Source organism: Hyperolius riggenbachi, chromosome 5 (assembly GCF_040937935.1).
Source record: "Hyperolius riggenbachi isolate aHypRig1 chromosome 5, aHypRig1.pri, whole genome shotgun sequence".
Classification (NCBI taxonomy): Eukaryota; Metazoa; Chordata; class Amphibia; order Anura; family Hyperoliidae; genus Hyperolius; species Hyperolius riggenbachi.
The window spans coordinates 160169846-160190796 of NC_090650.1; the positions used below are offsets into that span (position 1 = coordinate 160169846).

The 20951-nt window shown below is 45.8% G+C and overlaps 1 protein-coding gene across 8 annotated transcripts in view; it reads left to right on the forward strand.

Annotated features, from left to right (window-relative positions):
- Window positions 1-20951, forward strand: part of STARD3NL (STARD3 N-terminal like) — a 673845-nt gene that overhangs the window by 42423 nt on the left and 610471 nt on the right. For all 8 annotated transcript variants that reach the window (XR_011020835.1, XR_011020836.1, XM_068236415.1 and 5 more), the window contains exon 3: window positions 3606-3683. Coding sequence is in view for 6 of the 8 variants with exons in the window: in XM_068236415.1 (XP_068092516.1) it covers window positions 3606-3683 (78 nt within the window). In the remaining 2 variants the exon portion in view is untranslated. The remainder of the gene's footprint in view (window positions 1-3605; window positions 3684-20951) is intronic.

Consider the following 20951-nt stretch of genomic DNA (forward strand, 5'->3'; position numbering starts at 1 on the left):
GATAAAGTTATTGAGAAATTTAAAGCAGGCTTAGGCTACAAAAAGATTTCCAAACCATCCCCACTGTCAAATAAGGTGGTGGCAACATCATGCTCTGGGGGTGCTTCTCTTCAGCAGGGACAGGGAAGCTGGTCAGAAATGGTGGGAAGATAGATAGAGCCAAATACAGGGCAATCTTGGAAAAAAACCTCTTGGAGTCTGCAAAAGACTTGAGACTGGGGTGGAGATTCACCTCCCAGCAACAAATCTTGTATATATGGCAAGAAAAAGAAACGAGGCACTGTAGATGCAAACAGGGTACCTTTACTCAATGATGACCACACATCGGGTGAGCGGTGGGGGTGACAGAGGCCTGACAGCCGTTTCGCTTACAACTAAGCTTCCTCAGAGGCCAGTAAGGAGTACTGTACCGCTCACCCGATGTGTGGTCACCGTTAAGTAAAGGTACCCTGTTTGCATCTACTTGAAATTTTCCACATTTTGTCACATTACTGCCACAAACATGAATCAATTTTATTGGCATTTCACGTGAAAGACCAATACAAGTGGTGTACACATGAGAAGTGGAACGAAAATCATACATGATTCCAAACATTTTTTACAAATCAATAACTGCAAAGTGGGGTGTGCGTAATTATTCAGCCCCTTTTGGTCTGAGTGCAGTCAGTTGCCCATAGACATTGCCCGATGAGTGCTAATGACTAAATAGAGTGCACCTGTGTGTAATCTAATGTCAGTACAAATACAGCTGCTCTGTGATGACCTCAGAGGTTGTCTAAGAGAATCTTGGGAGCAACAACACCATGAAGTCCAAATAACACACCAGACAGGTCAGGGATAAAGTTATTGAGAAATTTAAAGCAGGCTTAGGCTACAAAAAGATTTCCAAAGCCTTGAACATCCCACGGAGCACTGTTCAAGCGATCATTCAGAAATTGAAGGAGTATGGCACAACTGTAAACCTACCAAGACAAGGCTGTTCACCTGAACTCACAGGCCAAACAAGGAGAGCGCTGATCAGAAATGCAGTCGAGAGGCCCATGGTAACTCTGGACGAGCTGCAGAGATCTACAGCTCAGGTAGGGGAATCTGTCCATAGGACAACTATTAGTCGTGCACTGCACAAAGTTGGCCTTTATGGAAGAGTGGGACAAAAACAATCCATTGTTAACAGAAAAGCATAAGAAGTCCCGTTTGCAGTTTGCCACAAGCCATGTGGGGGACACAGCAAACATGTGGAAGAAGGTGAACTGGTCAGATGAGACCAAAATTGAACTTTTTGGCCAAAATGCAAAACTCTATGTGTGGTGGAAAACGAACACTGCACATCACTCTGAACACACCATCCCCACTGTCAAATATGGTGGTGGCAGCATCATGCTCTGGGTGAGCTTCTCTTCAACAGGGACAGGGAAGCTGGTCAGAGTTGATGGGAAGATGAATGGAGCCAAATACAGGGCAATCTTGGAAGAAAACCTCTTGGAGTCTGCAAAAGACTTGAGACTGGGGCAGAGGTTCACCTTCCAGCAGGACAACGACCCTAAACATAAAGCCAGGGCAACAATGGAATGGTTTAAAACAAAACATATCCATGTGTTAGAATGGCCTAGTCAAAGTCCAGATCTAAATCCAATCGAGAATCTGTGGCAAGATCTGAAAACTGCTGTTCACAAACTCTGTCCATCTAATCTGACTGAGCTGGAGCTGTTTTGCAAAGAAGAATGGGCAAAGATTTCAGTCTCTAGATGTGCAAAGCTGGTAGAGACATACCCTAAAAGACTGGCAGCTGTAATTGCAGCAAAAGGTGGTTCTACAAAGTATTGACTCGGGGCTAAATAATTACGCACACCCCACTTTGCAGTTATTGATTTGTAAAAAATGTTTGGAATAATGTATGATTTTCGTTCCACTTCTCATGTGTACACCACTTTGTATTGGTCTTTCACGTGGAATTCCAATAAAATTGATTCATGTTTGTGGCAGTAATGTGACAAAATGTGGAAAACGTCAAGGGGGCCGAATACTTTTGCAAGCCACTATATATATGTATATGTATATATACATACATACATACATACATACATACATACATACATACACACATACACACATACACACACACATACACATACACACACGCACACATACACACACGCACACATACACACACGCACACATACATACACACACGCACACATACATACATACACGCACACATACATACACGCACACATACATACACGCACGCACACATGCATACATACACGCACACATACATACATGCACACACACACATATATATATATATATCATACATACATGCACACACACACACATATATTCACTTACTGTATTTTTCGGACTGTAAGACGCACTTTTTCTCCCCCAAAAATGGGAAGAATAAGTTTCTGTGCCTTATATTTCCAAATGGAAAAAAGGAGACACCAAGAACCCAATATAGTGCAGTATGTACTGGAATGTGTGGCAAATGAAAAAGTAAGTATAGTCTTATACTCACAAGTCTGGGTTACCGTCCAGGTAACCACTTCAGTAGGCAGGTGGGGAGTATTAGACCCGTCCCCACACAGGACTAATAAGTCGCTCTCTGTAGATCGGAAAAAGGAATTGATCTGAGGGTGCCTGCAGCAAGCAGAGACCTTTCCTCTCCCTCGCAGGGGAGCAGGGAGGGAGGGAGAGGAGAGGTCACTGATTGCCGTGGGTGCCCTTGGATCAGGCGAGACATGTGACAGGCTTCTGCTGCACTGTACACTCTGCATGGGGGGAGTCGAGGAGGACATGGGGATAAACGAGGACATGGGGACACAAAGCGACACAGAGGAGGACAAATGGGGACAATGGAGGACTCAAAACATCACAGAGGAGGGCAAATGGGGACAATGGAGGACACAGGAACACAAAGTGGCATGGAAGACGACACACAAGGGGGCAGGGGCGGACACATAAGGGACACCGGAGGACCAAGGGGGACACTAGAAGAGAAAGGGGGTACACGGAGGGAATACTCTGGGAGAGAACATCCACAGGATGCAGCTGAACCATGTTTAATATATTTTTCCCTGTTTTTGTCCTCTAAACCTTGGTGCATCTTTTGGTCAGGAATGTCTTAGGGCTGGTTCAGACGGACGTTTGGAGGCGTTGCGTTTGCAGGCGTCGCGTTCAGCAGCGTTCGTGTGCATTTGGATGCGGTCGCGTTTTTTCTTCCCCTAGGGGGACATTAGCCGTCGCGGTTAACCTCCCCTGGAAGCTACATGTAGCTTCCAGGGGCTCCTTGAACGCCAGGGAAAATCGGGACCCAAACGCTGCGTTTGTGTAAACGCGCTTGAAAGCTTGGTACAAACGCTCCCATTCACTTGAATGGGAGCGTTTAACACCAAGCCCTGAACGCTGGCTGTAAACGCTCTGCAAGCGTCCGTCTGAACCAGCCCTTATAGTCTAAACAATATGGCAATTATTGAATTGGGATTTAACCTATAACATAAGCTATAAAATTAGCTAGTTTATCATATGTAGAATGTTTTTGTTTCAAGTTTTTACTAAGTGATAGTCCTAAATACTAAGTACAATGTATATTATTGTTCCCTTAGGCAAATACAAATATTATTGAGGCCTTGGAGAAAGAAGTTTTACAATATGACTACTACTATTCATTCTTCGACATCTTTGTAAGTATTTTATGTGCTTTAGAACTACAGTATAAAATACATTGTGCACACAATGGATAAACTAAGTAGTCTGCTAAGTATACAGGTATAAAAAGGCTAAAACTGAAAAACAAATTCATAAAAGAATAATTGGTAAAAAATTAAAAATTAATTAAAAAAAGCATTCTGCTGATATTGTTTTATAATTAATACTTAAAGTTTACCAGCAAAAAAAAAAAGATTGGTTTTGAGCACAAGATCAATGAACGGGAAAATCCATTCCCGTTCGTTGATCTAGCCCCCGCAATGATCTGCTGCTTCTTTCAGAAACAGCGAGATCATTGTGAGTCTCCCAGCCTCCTACTGCTTCCTGTAAGCGTCCTTCCGGACGCTTACAGGTCGCATGTAAACAAACACTCTGTGGCCATCTTGTGGCCAAATAGTAAACTACACCCTAAAAGCATTTTACATATTCAAACATTACATTTACACTATAAATTAACTCATTACCTCCCACACTCCCCAATTTTTATTTTTATTTTTGTAATTAAAAAAAAAAAAACATACAATAAAAAAAACAAACATAAATAGTTAGCTTAGGGACTGAACTTTTTAAATATTTATGTCAAGAGGGTATAACACTGTTACTTTATAAACTGCGGGCTTGTAATTAGGGATGGATGCAAAACTGAAAAAAATGCACCTTTATTTCCAAATAAAATATTGTCGCCAAACATTGTGATAAGGACATAATTTAAATGGTTTTATAACCGGGACAAATGGGTTAATACATTTCATGGGTTTTAATTATAGTAGCATGCTTTATTTAAAAACTATAATGGCCGAAAACTGAAAAATAATAATTTTTTCCCACATTTTTTCCTATTTCCCCATTAAAACACATTTAGAATAAAATAATTCTTGGCATAATGTCCTACCTAAAGAAAGCCTAATTGGTGGCGAAAAAAACAAGATATAGTTCATTTCATTGGGATAAGTAATAATAAAGTTATAGAAGAATGAATGGAAGGAGCGCTGAAAGGTGAAAATTGCTCTAGTGGTCAGGGGGTAAAACCCCTCAGTGGTGAAGTGGTCAAACAAACATCAAAACAAGACAAATAGGGAGATCCAGGGATGGGGAAGGAAAGGGAGGCCTCAAGGATCAAGGAAACATGATAAATCTGTATGGTCATTAAGACCCAAGGGTCCCATGGCCTTTGATTGCAAAATCAACATTGCTTCTTCTCTTTTTAATTTTCTCCCTGTCTCCACCCCTTGACAGAGGTGGGATATGGATAATTCCTGCAAATTTCAACTTCGTGGGATCATTCCCATGGCTTTCTCGCATATGCTGGATTACCCTTGGGGAACCTTTTCCGGATTTTAGAGAGTTATAATGTTCTCTGAACCGTTCATTAATTGATCTCGTAGTCTCCACTACATAAAACCTTCCGCAGGTTTTACATTCCATCTATAAGGTTTGAGCACACAGGGATGTCGACAGTAACCGGACAGGACTGTGATGTGCATATAAACTCGGATGAGGATCTGTCTTCAAGTGAGGATGAGCAGGCATGCACGATAGTGAAGGACGGCAGAAACGATGTTAAGAACCACATTGTGTAAACAACAAATCGTGTTTGACATGTAAAGAAGGAACGCACAGTTCGTCGAAGTGGGCCAATATGAAATTGGCAACCCACTGCCATCTGACTACATGATTTACAGTGGCCACACCTGTGGTTCCCCCGAGGGCCGCCTTCACGTAACCAATCACTTCCACTTGCTGTTTTAAACTCGCTTCTGCTCACTAGTGAGCCTATTGTGGGTGATCTTCTAAAAGAAAATAGTGGTCCTTCAGTCACTAAAGGCTTTAAAATGGGATCCCTGATCAGAATGTCCCTATTTCTTTGGATCACTTTCTTGATATGGTCTGCCATGTTCGTATAGCCAAAGGAGAAAGGAATCCTTCGCTGTGTAGGAGGATTTGTTGGTTTCCTCCTTAGGTCTGATCTCGTATTATGATTGCTTTTAATATAGGCCTCTTGGATTTCCTGTTCCTTATAACCTCTGGCCAACAGTCTAGCTCCCAGTTCCTCAGATTGTTGGCGGAAATCCACGTCATTCGCATTGTTGCAGCGTAATCTGAGGAACTGGGAGTAGGGCAGGGTCCGGGTTTCGTGGGCAGGATGGAAGCTCGATTTATGCAATAGAGCATTGCTTGCTGTGAGTTTGCGATATCCCTTGGATATTAAACTACCCTCGCTAACTACCAATTCAAGATCAAGGAAAGCAATTCTTTCTGGATGAATGACTGCTGTAAAGGCCATATTAACGAAATTACAGTTAATGTAGGATAGAAAGTTAAAAAATGATTCACGAGTCCCGGACCAAAACACCAAAATGTCGTCCACGTACCTGGACCACATCCTGAGACCTGCCCTGTGTGGATTGTCCTCCGAATGTATAAAAAGTTCTTCCCACCATGCTAGGAAGATGTTGGCATAAGTGCAGGAGACCGCCATCCCCATGGCGGTCCCCGCCACCTGCCAATACCGTCTCCTATCAAAGAGAAATGCATTGTGGGTCAATACAAACAGAAGGCAATCACAAATAAAGTCTTTACATGCCGTAGTTTTGTCGGTTTTATCCAAAAAATGTCGAACGGCAATAATGCCTAATGTGTGGGGTATACGGCTGTAAAGACTCTCGACGTCAATAGTAGCTAAAAAATCGCCAGTATGCCATTTTAGACCCTCAAGGCCCCTGAGCACGTCCATGGTGTCCCATAGGTGAGAAGGTATTTCCTTCAGGAGAGGCCTCAGGACGTGGTCCAGATACCTGCACAAACTTTCCGTGGTCGACCCCATGCCAGAAACAATGGGGCGACCCGGAGGGTTGGTCCGGGACTTGTGAACCTTGGGTATGTGATACCAAATGGGCTTGGTGGGATGGGAAGGGATGAGGCCACTCGCCAGTTGGGGAGAGAGGGCTCCTATTTCTACTCCTTTCCTTAAAAGGGATCTTAATTGGTCTAGGAAATGATTAGTGGGATCTCTTGACAGTGGTTGATAAGTTGTCCCATCCTGTAGCTGCCTTAGAGCTTCCTCATGATTCTGTTTTGTGGACATGACAACAATTATTCCGCCTTTATCGGCTCTTTTAATCTTCAAATCTGGTCTAGATCGTAGCCACTTCAAAGCATGTTTCTCTTTTGTTGTGATGTCTGTCGTTTTTGGGTATATTTCTGCCTTAAGTTCACGTTCGACCACCTTTTGGAAGATGTCCAAACTAGATCCTGGTTGCACCGGAAATGGTGCTACAGACCTACAAGGTTTAAATTTGGGGGTAGAGCTTCATTCTGATCACTTCCACTCATCGTGTTATCTTCTAATTCAAATAAAAGTTCAAGATTTTTAAGATCCTGCTCATCCCATACAAACTGAGAGCTGAAACCCTAAGGACCCACTTGTGAGTTGCCCCAGCCCATGTTTTCCGGTTTGGCACCTGCCAGGTCCTGTTTGGCGAAGTGTAACTGTATATTGAGTCGTCTGATGTTCTTGTAGAGGTCCACTTTTTGGGAAATCAAAGTTGGTACTCAATGCAAAGTTCAAGCCTTTTTGAAGTAGGGATACCGTGCCTTCAGGAAGGTCTTCTTCGGAGAGATTTAGAATCTCCAACGGTTCTGGGGTTCCCCCCGTTAGATTCAATGCCTCTTCCGCTTCGGGTCCCTCGAGGGCTTCCTGACCTCCCAGGACAAGTGTTTTCCTTTTCTTTTTTGTTTTGGTCTTGCTCCTTCCCCTCCTTGTGCGCCGCCTAAAGGGCGATCTGGTTTATCCGTATTGGGGTCGGATGGATTAGTTGGCTTGGTTTCATCCTCACTGGATTCAGTATCTGTCGTCCAGTGTCCTTTACCTTTCCTGGGTGCTCCCCGTCTGACTCCTCTCTGCCAGGAGAAGAATCTTTTAAGGGCGTAATCCTCCTTGTCTCTTTGAAATTTTCTTAATTTGCGCTCCTTAATGTTGTCTTGCACCACAGAGCACTTCCTGTCAATTTTTTTCAACGCTTTCACGTATTGGGGTCTCTCCACTAGGCTCTCATATTGCCTTTTGATTGTTTCGATCTCTTTAAGGGTTTTATTGTGCTCTTCTTTGGTGCGCTCCAAGACAATATCTTGCAAATTGGTCGCATGCAACAAATAGGCATCTTTCTATTTCTTAACAAATTTATCATCCTCTTGGTATTCTGAGGGCTCTACATATCTTCGGAAGACCCGTGCTTTCATCTGATCATCTTTAAACTGTTGGAGCGTGGTCACTGTCCAGAATAGCTTCACCTCCTTCTCACTTAATCTTTCCAAGTTTGTTTCGATAACCCTAGCACCCACCGTTTTATTAGATTTTGTAGTATTGGCAGAAGTTTTGAAAAAGTTCTTAACATCGTTTCTGCCGTCCTCCACTATCGTGCATGCCTGCTCATGCTCACTTGAAGACAGATCCTCATCCGAGTTTATATGCACGCCACAGTCCTGTCCGGATACTGTCAACATCCCTGTGTGCTCAAACCTTATAGATGGAATGTAAAACCTGCGGAAGGTTTTATGTAGTGGAGACTACGAGATCAATTAATGAATGGTTCAGAGAACATTATAACTCTCTGAAATCCGGAAAAGGTTCCCCAAGGGTAATCCAGCATATGCGAGAAAGCCATGGGAATGATCCCACGAAGTTGAAATTTGCAGGAATTATCCATATCCCACCTCTGTCAAGAGGTGGAGACAGGGAGAAACAATTAAAAAGAGAAGAAGCAATGTTGATTTTGCAATCAGAAGCCATGGGACCCTTGGGTCTTAATGACCATACAGATTTATCATGTTTCCTTGATCCTTGAGGCCTCCCTTTCCTTCCCCATCCCTGGATCTCCCTGTTTGTCTTGTTTTGATGTTTGTTTAATGTTCTACATGTTATCTGGGATCTTTATGCTGTTATTAATGTGGAGAGAGGCATAAATACTAATGGCTTGCCCATTCTCCCCCTTTTTCTATCCATGTTTTGCTCATCCCTATGGTGGTTAGTGTTGGGCGAACAGTGTTCGCCACTGTTCGGGTTCTGCAGAACATCACCCTGTTCGGGTGATGTTCGAGTTCGGCCGAACACCTGATGGCGTTCGGCCAAACCGTTCGGCCACATGGCCGAACTAAGAGCGCATGGCCGAACGTTCCCCGAACGTTCGGCTAGCGCTGTGATTGGCCGAACGGGTCACGTGGTTCGGACCCGAACGCGCTCTGATTGGCCGAACTGTCACGTGGTTCGGGTAAATAAATACCCGAACCACGTCATATCTCCGCCATTTGTCTGTGGGTTTAGCTTTGGGTAGGCAGGCAGGGTAGTTCGCGCTCCAGCCACGCCAGCCAGGGTCCCCCCAGTCATTGTGTCGCTGCTGGGAATAGTAGTACACCGCTCGCTCAGCCACACTATATAGCATTCTGTTTACTGCCACTCTGTGTACCTCGTTCAGCCACACTATATAGCATTCTGTTTACTGTTCTGTGTCTGCTGGGAATAGTAGTACACCGCTCGCTCAGCCACACTATATAGCATTCTGTTTACTGCCACTCTGTGTACCTCGCTCAGCCACACTATATAGCATTCTGTTTACTGCCACTCTGTGTGTGCTGGGAATAGTAGTACACCGCTTGCTCAGCCACACTATATAGCATTCTGTTTACTGCCACTCTGTGTACCTCGCTCAGCCACACTATATAGCATTCTTTTTACTGCCACTCTGTGTCTGCTGGGAACAGTAGTACACCGCTCACCCGCCACTGTATAGCATTGTGCTCTGTGTCGCTGCTGGGAATAGTGGTACACCGCTCACCCGCCACTGTATAGCATTGTGCTCTGTGTCGCTGCTGGGAATAGTGGTACACCGCTCAGCCACACTATATAGCATTCTGTTTACTGTTCTGTGTCTGCTGGGAATAGTAGTACACCGCTCGCTCAGCCACACTATATAGCATTCTGTTTACTGCCACTCTTTGTACCTCGCTCAGCCACAATATATAGCATTCTGTTTACTGCCACTCTGTGTCTGCTGGGAACAGTAGTACACCGCTTACCCGCCACTGTATAGCATTGTGCTCTGTGTCGCTGCTGGGAATAGTGGTACACCGCTCACCCGCCACTGTATAGCATTGTGCTCTGTGTCGCTGCTGGGAATAGTGGTACACCGCTCAGCCACACTATATAGCATTCTGTTTACTGTTCTGTGTCTGCTGGGAATAGTAGTACACCGCTCGCTCAGCCACACTATATAGCATTCTGTTTACTGCCACTCTGTGTACCTCGCTCAGCCACACTATATAGCATTCTGTTTACTGCCACTCTGTGTCTGCTGGGAACAGTAGTACACCGCTCACCCGCCACTGTATAGCATTGTGCTCTGTGTCGCTGCTGGGAATAGTGGTACACCGCTCACCCGCCACTGTATAGCATTGTGCTCTGTGTCGCTGCTGGGAATAGTGGTACACCGCTCAGCCACACTATATAGCATTCTGTTTACTGTTCTGTGTCTGCTGGGAATAGTAGTACACCGCTCGCTCAGCCACACTATATAGCATTCTGTTTACTGCCACTCTGTGTACCTCGCTCAGCCACACTATATAGCATTCTGTTTACTGCCACTCTGTGTCTGCTGGGAACAGTAGTACACCGCTCACCCGCCACTGTATAGCATTGTGCTCTGTGTCGCTGCTGGGAATAGTGGTACACTGCCAGAGGCGTCCGAGCCATTAGGCAGCTATAAATTTTCGCCTAAGGCGACAGGAAGAGGCAAGGGCGCTTCTGCACTGAGTAGTGAGAAAAGAAATGCCTCTCAGCTGACTCAGGTGTCAGTTTACACAGCAGCAGCGGGGCTGACTGGACTTCAGCTCAATGATTCAAAGAACCACAGTAATGAATGAGTCAGTGAGAGAAGGCACTCATCCTAGTCAGGGATCCGAGGAGTACAGCATCATCAGCTCCTGAGTCCAACTCCTGAGAATTCAGTCCCTCTCTCTCTGCTACTGCTAACTGCGTGGATGTAGAGACTGTGTAGCAGCCAGGCATTGACTTCCCCCCAGGCCGCCTTTCATTCAATGATTTAGGGTTGGTCCTGTGTCTGCTGTATTCAGGTTTGTTGATGTAAGGCAATGTAAAATACTAGGCTAGCTGATAAAAGTGCAATTAGAGGGCAGGCTAGCTGGTAAATATACACAGCATGATGTAGAACTCGTCTGGAGGGTCAGTGGGAAAAAATCTGTCTGGTCTCTCTCCATTGTTATAATGACTGCATGTGCAGATAAGGTCTTAAACAGGTTGAAAAGTTTTGACAGTCCCTAGACTCCAGGAGGGCTGCTTGCTGACTTGTGTAAGAGATTGGCAGGGACAGCAGTCCTATTACCAGCAACTAGTCTCTGTGTAATGTGGGACTGCAATACAGATAAACTGCTCCATCTCAGGCTATTCTCAGTCTCACTCCACTCCTCCTATCTCTGTATGTGTATAGTGTATGTCTACTGTGTGCTGTGCTGTGTGTGTGTGTGTGTGTGTGTGTGTGTGTGTGTGTGTGTGTGTGTGTGTGTGTGTGTGTTGTGTGCAGTGTGTGTACTGTGTGTGTGTGTGTATGTTGTGTGCAGTGTGTGTACTGTGTGTGTGTGTGTGTGTGTGTGTGTGTGTGTGTGTGTGTGTGTGTGTGTGTGTGTACTGTGCTGTGCGTGTCTAAAGTGTGTGTGTGTGTGTGTGTGTGTGTGTGTGTGTGTGTACTGTGTATAGTGTGTATGTTGTGTGCAGTGTGTGTACTGTGTGTGTGTGTGTATGTTGTGTGCAGTGTGTGTACTGTGTGTGTGTGTGTATGTTGTGTGCAGTGTGTGTACTGTGTGTGTGTGTGTGTGTGTGTGTGTGTGTGTGTGTGTATAGTGTGTGTACTGTGCTGTGCATGTCTAGTGTGTGTGTGTGTGTGTGTACTGTGTATAGTGTGTATGTTGTGTGCAGTGTGTGTACTGTGTGTGTGTGTGTATGTTGTGTGCAGTGTGTGTACTGTGTGTGTGTGTGTGTGTGTGTGTGTGTGTGTGTGTGTATAGTGTGTGTACTGTGCTGTGCATGTCTAGTGTGTGTGTGTGTGTGTGTGTGTGTACTGTGTATAGTGTGTATGTTGTGTGCAGTGTGTGTACTGTGTGTGTGTGTGTGTGTGTGTGTGTGTGTGTGTGTGTTGTGTGCAGTGTGTGTACTGTGTGTGTGTGTGTATGTTGTGTGCAGTGTGTGTACTGTGTGTGTGTGTGTGTGTGTGTACTGTGCTGTGCGTGTCTAAAGTGTGTGTGTGTGTGTACTGTGTATAGTGTGTATGTTGTGTGCAGTGTGTGTACTGTGTGTGTGTGTGTATGTTGTGTGCAGTGTGTGTACTGTGTGTGTGTGTGTGTGTATAGTGTGTGTACTGTGCTGTGCATGTCTAGTGTGTGTGTGTGTGTGTGTGTGTGTGTACTGTGTATAGTGTGTATGTTGTGTGCAGTGTGTGTACTGTGTGTGTGTGTGTGTGTGTGTGTGTGTGTGTGTGTGTGTGTGTGTGTGTGTGTGTACACTGTGTGTGTGTATAGTGTGTGTGTGTGTACTGTGTGTGGTGTGTGTGAGTGCATGCCGCAATAAGTATATTTTATGGTGAAACGCTCTGCTGCATAACAACTATTTTCTGGTGAACCCATGCCGCAATAAGTCCATTTTCTGGTGAAACGCTGCTGCATTATGATTTTCGGGGGTCTTGGGGGTGGGGTTCACCACAGGAGTGGTGTTCACCATGAGGGGTGCGGGGTATGGGACTGGGGGCAATCACGGGGGGTGGGGGGGATGGGGTGCCACAGGATTTCTCGCCTGGAGTGACAAAATGGCTAGAGACGCCCCTGTACACCGCTCACCCACCACTGTATAGCATTTCTGTACTGCCACTGTACTGCTGCCAGTCAGCGTGTACTTTAAGGATAAGTGAAATGAGGAAGAAATCAGGTGAAAGAGGGAGGGGCAAGGGAAGAGGTGTTTCCCCTGACGGTTCACGTACAGGCCACAGGGGAGCACCCAAGAAAACCCACTCAATACCGCCCATGTTGTCCAGGACAACAACCCTCACAAATCCAAAAGAACAGGACCAGATAATTACTTGGATGACCTCTCAAGCGTCCAGCAGTGGGTTAAGCAGCACCAGAACATCACGCACGAGGTCCGAGTCCTCAGCCAGTTACAAGGAGCCAGTGGGCACAAAGCTGACACAACCGGCAGCGACACCACGCACACAACTGCCAGATAACCAGTCCGATGAATTACCTCAGGACACAATGGGGTATTCGCAGGAGCTATTCCCAGCCCAACAAACTTCCACCTTTCAAAGGTCAATGGAGGAACAGCCAGAAATGTTGTGCCCGGATTCACAACCATTAACTGTGGGAAATGCACCGCGCACTGAAATACAAGGCGAGTCCGGGGAGGACTCGGAAACCCAAATCCCAGAGCAAGTTGGGCAGGAGGGGTTGCAATTGCAGGAGGTCGGCCGACAAGATCTGGAAGACGACGTTGGAGTGAGCTGCGCAGAGGTTGTTCTGGGGAGCTCTACTCCACGGCGGCGGCCCCCCACAATGACCTATGACGAGTTTCAGGAGATGGAAGAGGAGGGTATGGACAATGTGGACAGAGACCCAGATTTTGTTTGTGAACGAGAACATCGCCGTCGTAGCAGCAGCACAGATGAGTCTGTTGAAGAACCCACTGCTGCACGAGTTCGCCTTGTGCCACAAGGTAGGCGGCGCGCAATTTCAGGCACCACAAGCATGGAAGTTCAAGTGAGAGGCAAAAGAGGCGCAAACAGAAATCGCCAGCAAGGCAGGTGCTCCAAAGTCTGGGCTTTCTTTGAAGACTGCACTGAGGATGGTACTATGGCGATTTGCAAGGTGTGCAAGACCCGCCTGAGCAGGGGGAAAAGTATTAACAACCTCTCCACCACCAGCATGAGCCGCCACATGCTATCCAAACATCCCACTCTGTGGGCAAACGCGGCAGGACAGGGTACCAGCAACACTGCCTCCCTTGGGGTCACCAGACTCACCACCAGACCCGCCTCAGCAGCAGCAGTAGCCCAGCCATTGCGTGGTTCACAACATTCACAAACATCAGACGCTGACACTGTCACTTTCCGGAGTAGTGCTCTTGAGGTCTCCCAGTGTTCATCAAACACAACAACCAACAGCCCTTCAGTGTGCAGCCCTACGATTCAGTTGTCTGTCTCGGAGATGTTTGATCGCAAGAGGAAATTGCCAGCAAATGACCCCCGGGCCGTGGCAGTAACAGCCAGCATAGCCAAGCTTCTGGCCTGCGAAATGCTGCCATATCGAGTGGTGGAGACAAACAGCTTCAAGGGCATGATGTCAGTGGCCATCCCACGTTACGTGGTTCCCAGCCGCTACCACTTTGCGCGCTCTGCAGTGCCTGAGTTGCATGAGCACGTGGTCAGCAAAATAACCCGAAGCTTGAGGAATGCCGTTGCCTGCAAGGTTCACCTCACCACTGACACCTGGACGAGTGCGTTCGGCCAGGGTCGATACATCTCCCTTACCGCGCACTGGGTGAACCTTGTGGAGCCTGGCAGCGATTCCTCACCTGCTACGGCGCGGGTGTTGCCCACGCCGCAAACAGCTGCACCGCCGTCCCTCCCACTGGATAACAACAGCAGCACCTACCTCTCTGACTCCTTCTCCTCCAACGCATCTCAAAGCTGTACCTCATCCGGAAACGCTAACCCAGCAGCAGTAGGATCGTGGAAGCAGTGCAGCACAGCTGTTGGCATGCATCAGCAAGCGTTGCTGAAGCTGATCTGCCTTGGGGATAAGCAGCACACAGGGGAGGAAATTTGGAGGGGAATAAAGGAACAGACGGATTTGTGGCTGGCACCGCTGGACCTGAAACCGGGCATGGTTGTGTGTGATAATGGGAGTAATCTCATTCGCGCTTTAAGGTTGGCTAAGCTGACACACATCCCTTGCCTGGCGCACGTGATGAACCTAGTAGTTCAGCGGTTCCTGAGGACATACCCAGGCGTGGCCGATCTTCTGTTGAAGGTGCGACGAGTGGCCAAACATTGCAGAAATTCCAGTACTGCTTCGGGGGCACTCGCCAAGATGCAGGAGCGCTTCAATCTCCCCCACCATCGCTTGCTGTGTGATGTCCCTACGCGCTGGAATTCTACGCTGCACATGCTAGCCCGCTTTTGCGAGCAGAAGAGTGCAGTGGTTCAGTACATGACGGCGCAGTACCGAGGCGCATCCGGACAGCTGCCAAGCTTCTGTGGATCCGATTGGGCCAACATGTTGGACCTCTGCCAAGTCCTCCAAAATTTTGAGCAGTCCACGTTGCTTGTGAGCAGTGACAACTCTTCAGTCAGCATTACCATACCACTGCTGTGTTTACTGAAGAGGTCAATGTTGAAAATCAAGGAAACAGCTGTCAGGATGCAACTGGGGGAATCTGAAGGAGAAAACGATCAGCGTGATGGTACCAACATCAGGCCATCCGCCTCAGGAAACGCTGGCCCCAGCAGCTATGACGAAGAAGAGGAGGAGGAACAGCTGGAGTTGGAGCAGGAATTTCCTGCCACCACTGACGAGGGCCAGAGCGGTGCACGTTGGACTTCCACAATTCAGCGCGAATGGTCAGCAGAAGCAGACCAGGAAGAAGGTGACGACTATGATGCATCACAACAACTATCACAACGCTCACAAGAGGATGATGAGGATTCTGGCAGGACTCTGGCACACATGGCTCAATTCATGCTAGACTGCATTGAACGCGACCCACGCATTGTGCGCATTCTGGACAACACCAATTACTAGGTTTATACCCTTCTGGATCCACGGTACAAACACAATGTTCCAAAACTGCTTGAAGAAAGAGTCAGACAGGTCAAAATGGAAGAATACCAGCAGGCCCTTGTGGAGACTTTAGAGAGGAGATTGACATCCTCCCCCTCCTCTAGCCAGTTGTACGCCGACAGACTGACTTCCGCAAACCCAGGACGACCAGGAGGGCAGCAAACACAAGCCGCAGCTAGTGCCCAAAAGGCAATGGTATCGGCAGTGTCCTTGGAGTGGGAAAATTTTATGACACCCATGCAGCAGCAGCCCACAGAACAGCAAGCGTGCAGATCCACCTCCAACACCGATCGCCTGGAGAAGATGGTCAAGGACTACATGTCAGATGGCGTAGCTGTGTTGAACAATCCATCTGCACCCTTCAACTATTGGGTATCGAAGCTAGACACCTGGCACGAACTGGCAATGTACGGCAATAGAGGTGCTGGCTTGCCCGGCAGCCAGCGTTATGTCGGAACGCTGTTTCAGTGCTGCCGGAGGCATCGTCACAGATCGGCGTATCCGCCTCTCCACAGAAAATGCAGACCGTCTGACTCAAATTAAAATGAATCAATCCTGGATTGGAAACGACTATGCAACACTCCCGGACCCCAACCAAGTAACATGAACAATGACCATCTGTGATGGGTTAGCGTTGCCGGTCCCTGTTTATTGAACCTCTCATCTTTATTACATTTATGACTGCATGGCGGCAAAAAGCATTGCTATATCCGCACGCTTTTTGTCCTCATGCAAGGCCTGGGTTGTTGTGTCTCAAAGCGTGGCCTTCTCCTCCTGCGCCTCCTCCTGTTACATCACGTGTGCTGCTGCTGGGTTAGCGTTTCCGGTCCCTGTTTATGGAACCTCTTATCTTTATTACATTTATGACTGCATGGCGGTACAAAGCATGCTATCCGCACGCTTCTTGTCCTCATGCAAGGCCTGGGTTGTTGTGTCTCAAAGCGTGGCCTTCTCCTCCTGCGCCTCCTCCTGTTCCATCACGTGTGCTGCTGCTGGGTTAGCGTTGCCGGTCCCTGTTTATGGAACCTCTCATCTTTATTACATTTATGACTGCATGGCGGTACAAAGCATGCTATCCACATGCTTCTTGTCCTCATGCAAGGCCTGGGTTGTTGTGTCTCAAAAAGCGTGGCCTTCTCCTCCTGCGCCTCCTCCTGTTCCATCACGTGTGCTGGTGCTGGGTTAGCGTTACCGGTCCCTTTTCCTGGAACCTCTTCTCTGTATTACATGTATGACTGCATGGCGACAAAAAGCATGTTACCTGTGCAAAGAAACATGACATTTTCCACATTTAAAAGACAGTTTTTCCTTTGAATCTTTACAATCAATTTTCTCAAAAACTATAAGCTCTTTTTCAAATATTTTTTTTTCCTCTTGTACCCACTCCCAAGGTGCACATACCCTGCAAATTTGGGGTATGTAGCATGTAAGGAAGCTTTAAAAAGCACGAAAGTTCGGGTCCCCATTGACTTCCATTATGTTCGGAGTTCGGCGCGAACACCCGAACATCGCGGCGATGTTCGGCGAACGTTCGCGAACCCGAACATCTAGGTGTTCGCCCAACACTAATGGTGGTAAACCGCCTAGGGATGTGGGCAATTTTACTTCCCTACACAATATTGCTTCCTATTTTTCTTCCCTCTACTTTTGCACCTTAATGAAGTTTTTTTCAGCTCCTACCAGTAGAATATTAGAAACTTTTGTGGGGCACGATTCAATCATACTGACACTAAGGGTTATCCACCATTCTTCACTCTTTCAGGATCTCCTGATCATCCACTTTTTTACTGTACTCCCTTTTCTGCTTGTTTTCCTCTCCCTTCTTTTCCTTCCTTACTTTCTCCACCCTTTTTCTAAACCTAAGGTGTAGGTATGTCTGAGTTGGGCCTTACTCATATTTGGCCGCTAGGGGGAGCTTCTTTCTCCCCGTATGCGGCCATTTTTTATGCATGCGCCACAAGCATAATAATGCAGTACGCATGTATCTATTTGACATGTGTACATTACAGGCGCTATGCGGAATTACGTACGCGTGTGGTTTACGACGACGCATGGCGTCAATACGTACGCACTCGTGACGCGGAAGTATGGGCAGCGCTGCCACCGGAAGTAACGCTTCATGCCGGCTCTGGACGGTATTTAACCAGGAGCCTTTGCCCATAAGGTTGCAGCCTCCGTAAAAGCGCTGTTTAGCGCAAAATGGCCGTCAGGCATCCTGTGCCCAGCACCCACCACCACCCACGCCTCCTCTCACAAGGGTATGTGCTTTACTTTATGCAATTCTGAAAGATGTTGCACGTTTGCACTTTACAAATGCTACAATAAATTGAACACTTGCAGCAGTGCCAGCTTTCCCGCTTTCTTCATTTGTTTGCTGCTTGATTTCTCTGCTTGAGCACGCTGAAGAGGTTCTAGAGAAGAGGTGTATTTGTAGTCCTCCTATGCATACTGCATGTCTTTGAAGCTGAGAAGTGCATGTTATGCTGTAGTGCCAACCTTTTGCCTTCTTCTGTTTTTACATAAACTGTATGCAGAGTAGTTATATCAATTATTTGTATGTATTCTGTCTGGTTTCTCGTATTTTCTCCATGAATGCTGTCTCTGGTAAACTTTTTTTAAACTAAAGATTCGATATTTACCCGGGGCCTCCTCCAGCCTCAAAAGCACATTGGAGTCCCTTGCCGTCCTACCACGGTCTGCCATACAGCTGCTATCAGCCCCAGTAACTGGCTCAGTCACCTTAGTCGGGGTCTTCTGCGTGACTGAACCAGTTAGCGGAGCTGATTGGGGCTGAACGGCAGTCTGCGAGAGGATGGGGAGGGACTCAGACGTGCTGGAGGAAGCCCCGGGTAAGTATTGAATCTTTAGTTGTTGCCATCTCTGGTTTACTTTAAAGGAGTATCAGTATGGTTGTAGCAGGCAAAGTAAAACAGAGTCGCATAGAAGATGCTATTGCTGTTTAATTTGGATGAGAGTTTTCATCAGTACATTACCCACGACGGTTTCCTAGCAAAGAAGGTTTAATTATATGTACACAAAAAGTCTATAAAGCCTCTGTCTCAGATGGCATCTACAACTGTGTCGTGAGATAAACATAAGCACACATAATACTAGTCCTACTAGGAAATTGTCTAATTTACTGCAACTGTTAAAAATGAGTGTTGTTGTAGATGCAAATTAAGCTGTTGAACAACTTGCTTAAAACAGCCAGATGTCCTGAAAAGTAAATAGAAGGCAAAACACTTCTTATTTGAGTGAGCAAACACTGCAGATAACTTTTTAGAGCTGAAAAGTCCCATAGGTCATTACATCTGTTTGTTGCAGCTGAATGAAGCAGATTTTACATCAGACATTTCATGAATGAGTTTTAGAGAGCAGTTAAAAAATGCAGGCAAAAAACTGAAAATAAAAATGTGAGACTTTGTTCTTTGTGGAGGTGGGCAGAAATTACTCCAATGTGTAATTATGCATTGTTATTCACAATTACACATTGTAATTGTAATGAGTAATATGTGAATTCATTGTAATAAACTATGTGTAAAATCCTACCACTAAACGTATTTACTCCTCTATGCGTAGGTTACAAGCGTTTCACGTACATACGTTCACATAATTTCTTAAGCAAAATACATCAACCGCAACCTATTGTTAACGTAATTAGGTCCGTAAGTGTAATTTCGTAAACAAGACCATCAATCACCACCTACTGTTTTGAGTGGCCAATGAGATAAGACTTTTGGTTTCTGCTACACCCTTAGCAACCAATAGTAATCTATCCCAACCCTCAGTATATAAGCTTTCGGACATTTTAAGTTCCTTTGTGGGTTGTTGTGCTGTGTGAGGAGAAGGAGCAGAGACTGAGCTGCAGTTACACATCCACACTACTTGCATTCTTTTGCTTTTTATTTTATGTGATTGACTGATAATCTGTGTTAAGGCTCGTACACATACAAGAAAAGAAGCCCAATAGCAAAAAATATATATCAAACACGCTGATATCATCTCAATGTAGTAAGCAATACTTTATTAGGGACTTATCCATACATCACAACAATAAGTTAAAAACAATAAATAAAACCCCGGTCTTAATCCAAGAGTAATTGGAAATCACAGTAGCAGCAGATATAAAGTGATTTAGTGCTGTATAATTGATGTGCAATAAGAGACTAGCGTTGTATTAGAATGTTTTTATATATGATGCAATACACCAATCAAAATCCATATGTGCATAAAAAATATATAATAAATAACTCCAAATATCAATATAAATATAATATATAGAAAATACAAAAGGGGAATACAAAGGATGACCCAACCTGAAGAAAAATGTATAATATCAAACTGTGCAAAATTGGTGCAGAAATGCTATGTGTTACCGGATGGTCACATAAAATACCAGTGGGCCATGACTGAAAAGCACATCACAACATACATCATGGTGAATTAAATACACAAGTAAAAGGTGCTTATCATAAGTAGTGAGACTGCTGCATACGGAGAGATTGGGGGACTGCGCCTTGCGCGTTCACAGCGTGCGGCTGCTTCTATGGAGGCTACGCTATGCAATGTCGGGAGCCCTGTTATACTCGCTGCCCTCTCGCGATATGACGTGGCCACGTTGGGCGGAGCGGCACCGCATCAAATGACGCAACTCCGCTCTGTCCCTGATCGGACTTCCGTGCGCTCCAAGCTTCTTCTCCGCTCCGGGCTCCAGACTGTTCCTGTAGCTACTGAAATTCCCGTCCAGGGGAAGTTTAACCACTTCGCGTCCCTGGGATTTTCCCCCTAAAAATCCCAAGCAATTTTCAACATTTCACACGCTTCCCATTCATTAGCCAATAACTTTATCAGCCCTTATCACACATAAATGATCTATACCTTGTTTTTATCCCACCAATGAGTCTTTCTTTGGGTGGTACATTTTGCTAAGAATTATTTTATTTTGCATGCATTTTAAAAGGAATAAGGAGAATAAAAACTGAAAAAAGTCATTATTTCTCGGTTTTCAACACTTACAGTTTGAAAATAAAAGTTTTACTGTAGATCAAACCCACACATTTTATTTGCCCATGTGTCCTGTTTATTTCAAAAATTAATTTATGTTCCTAGTACAATGTATGGCAACAATATATTACTTGTAAATAAAGGTGTATTTAAAAAAAAAATGTTTGCATTGCACTTTATCAGTAATCACAAGCTGTATTTGCCGAAATAACTAATATACGCTGAAGGCATACATATATTAAAAAAAACTAAGCCTATTTATTAGCCCCCACCCCCGTAGTTAGCCAGATGTGTCCCTCCCCCCTCCAGATAGCCAGGTGTGCCCCTTTACTCCCCCATCCCCC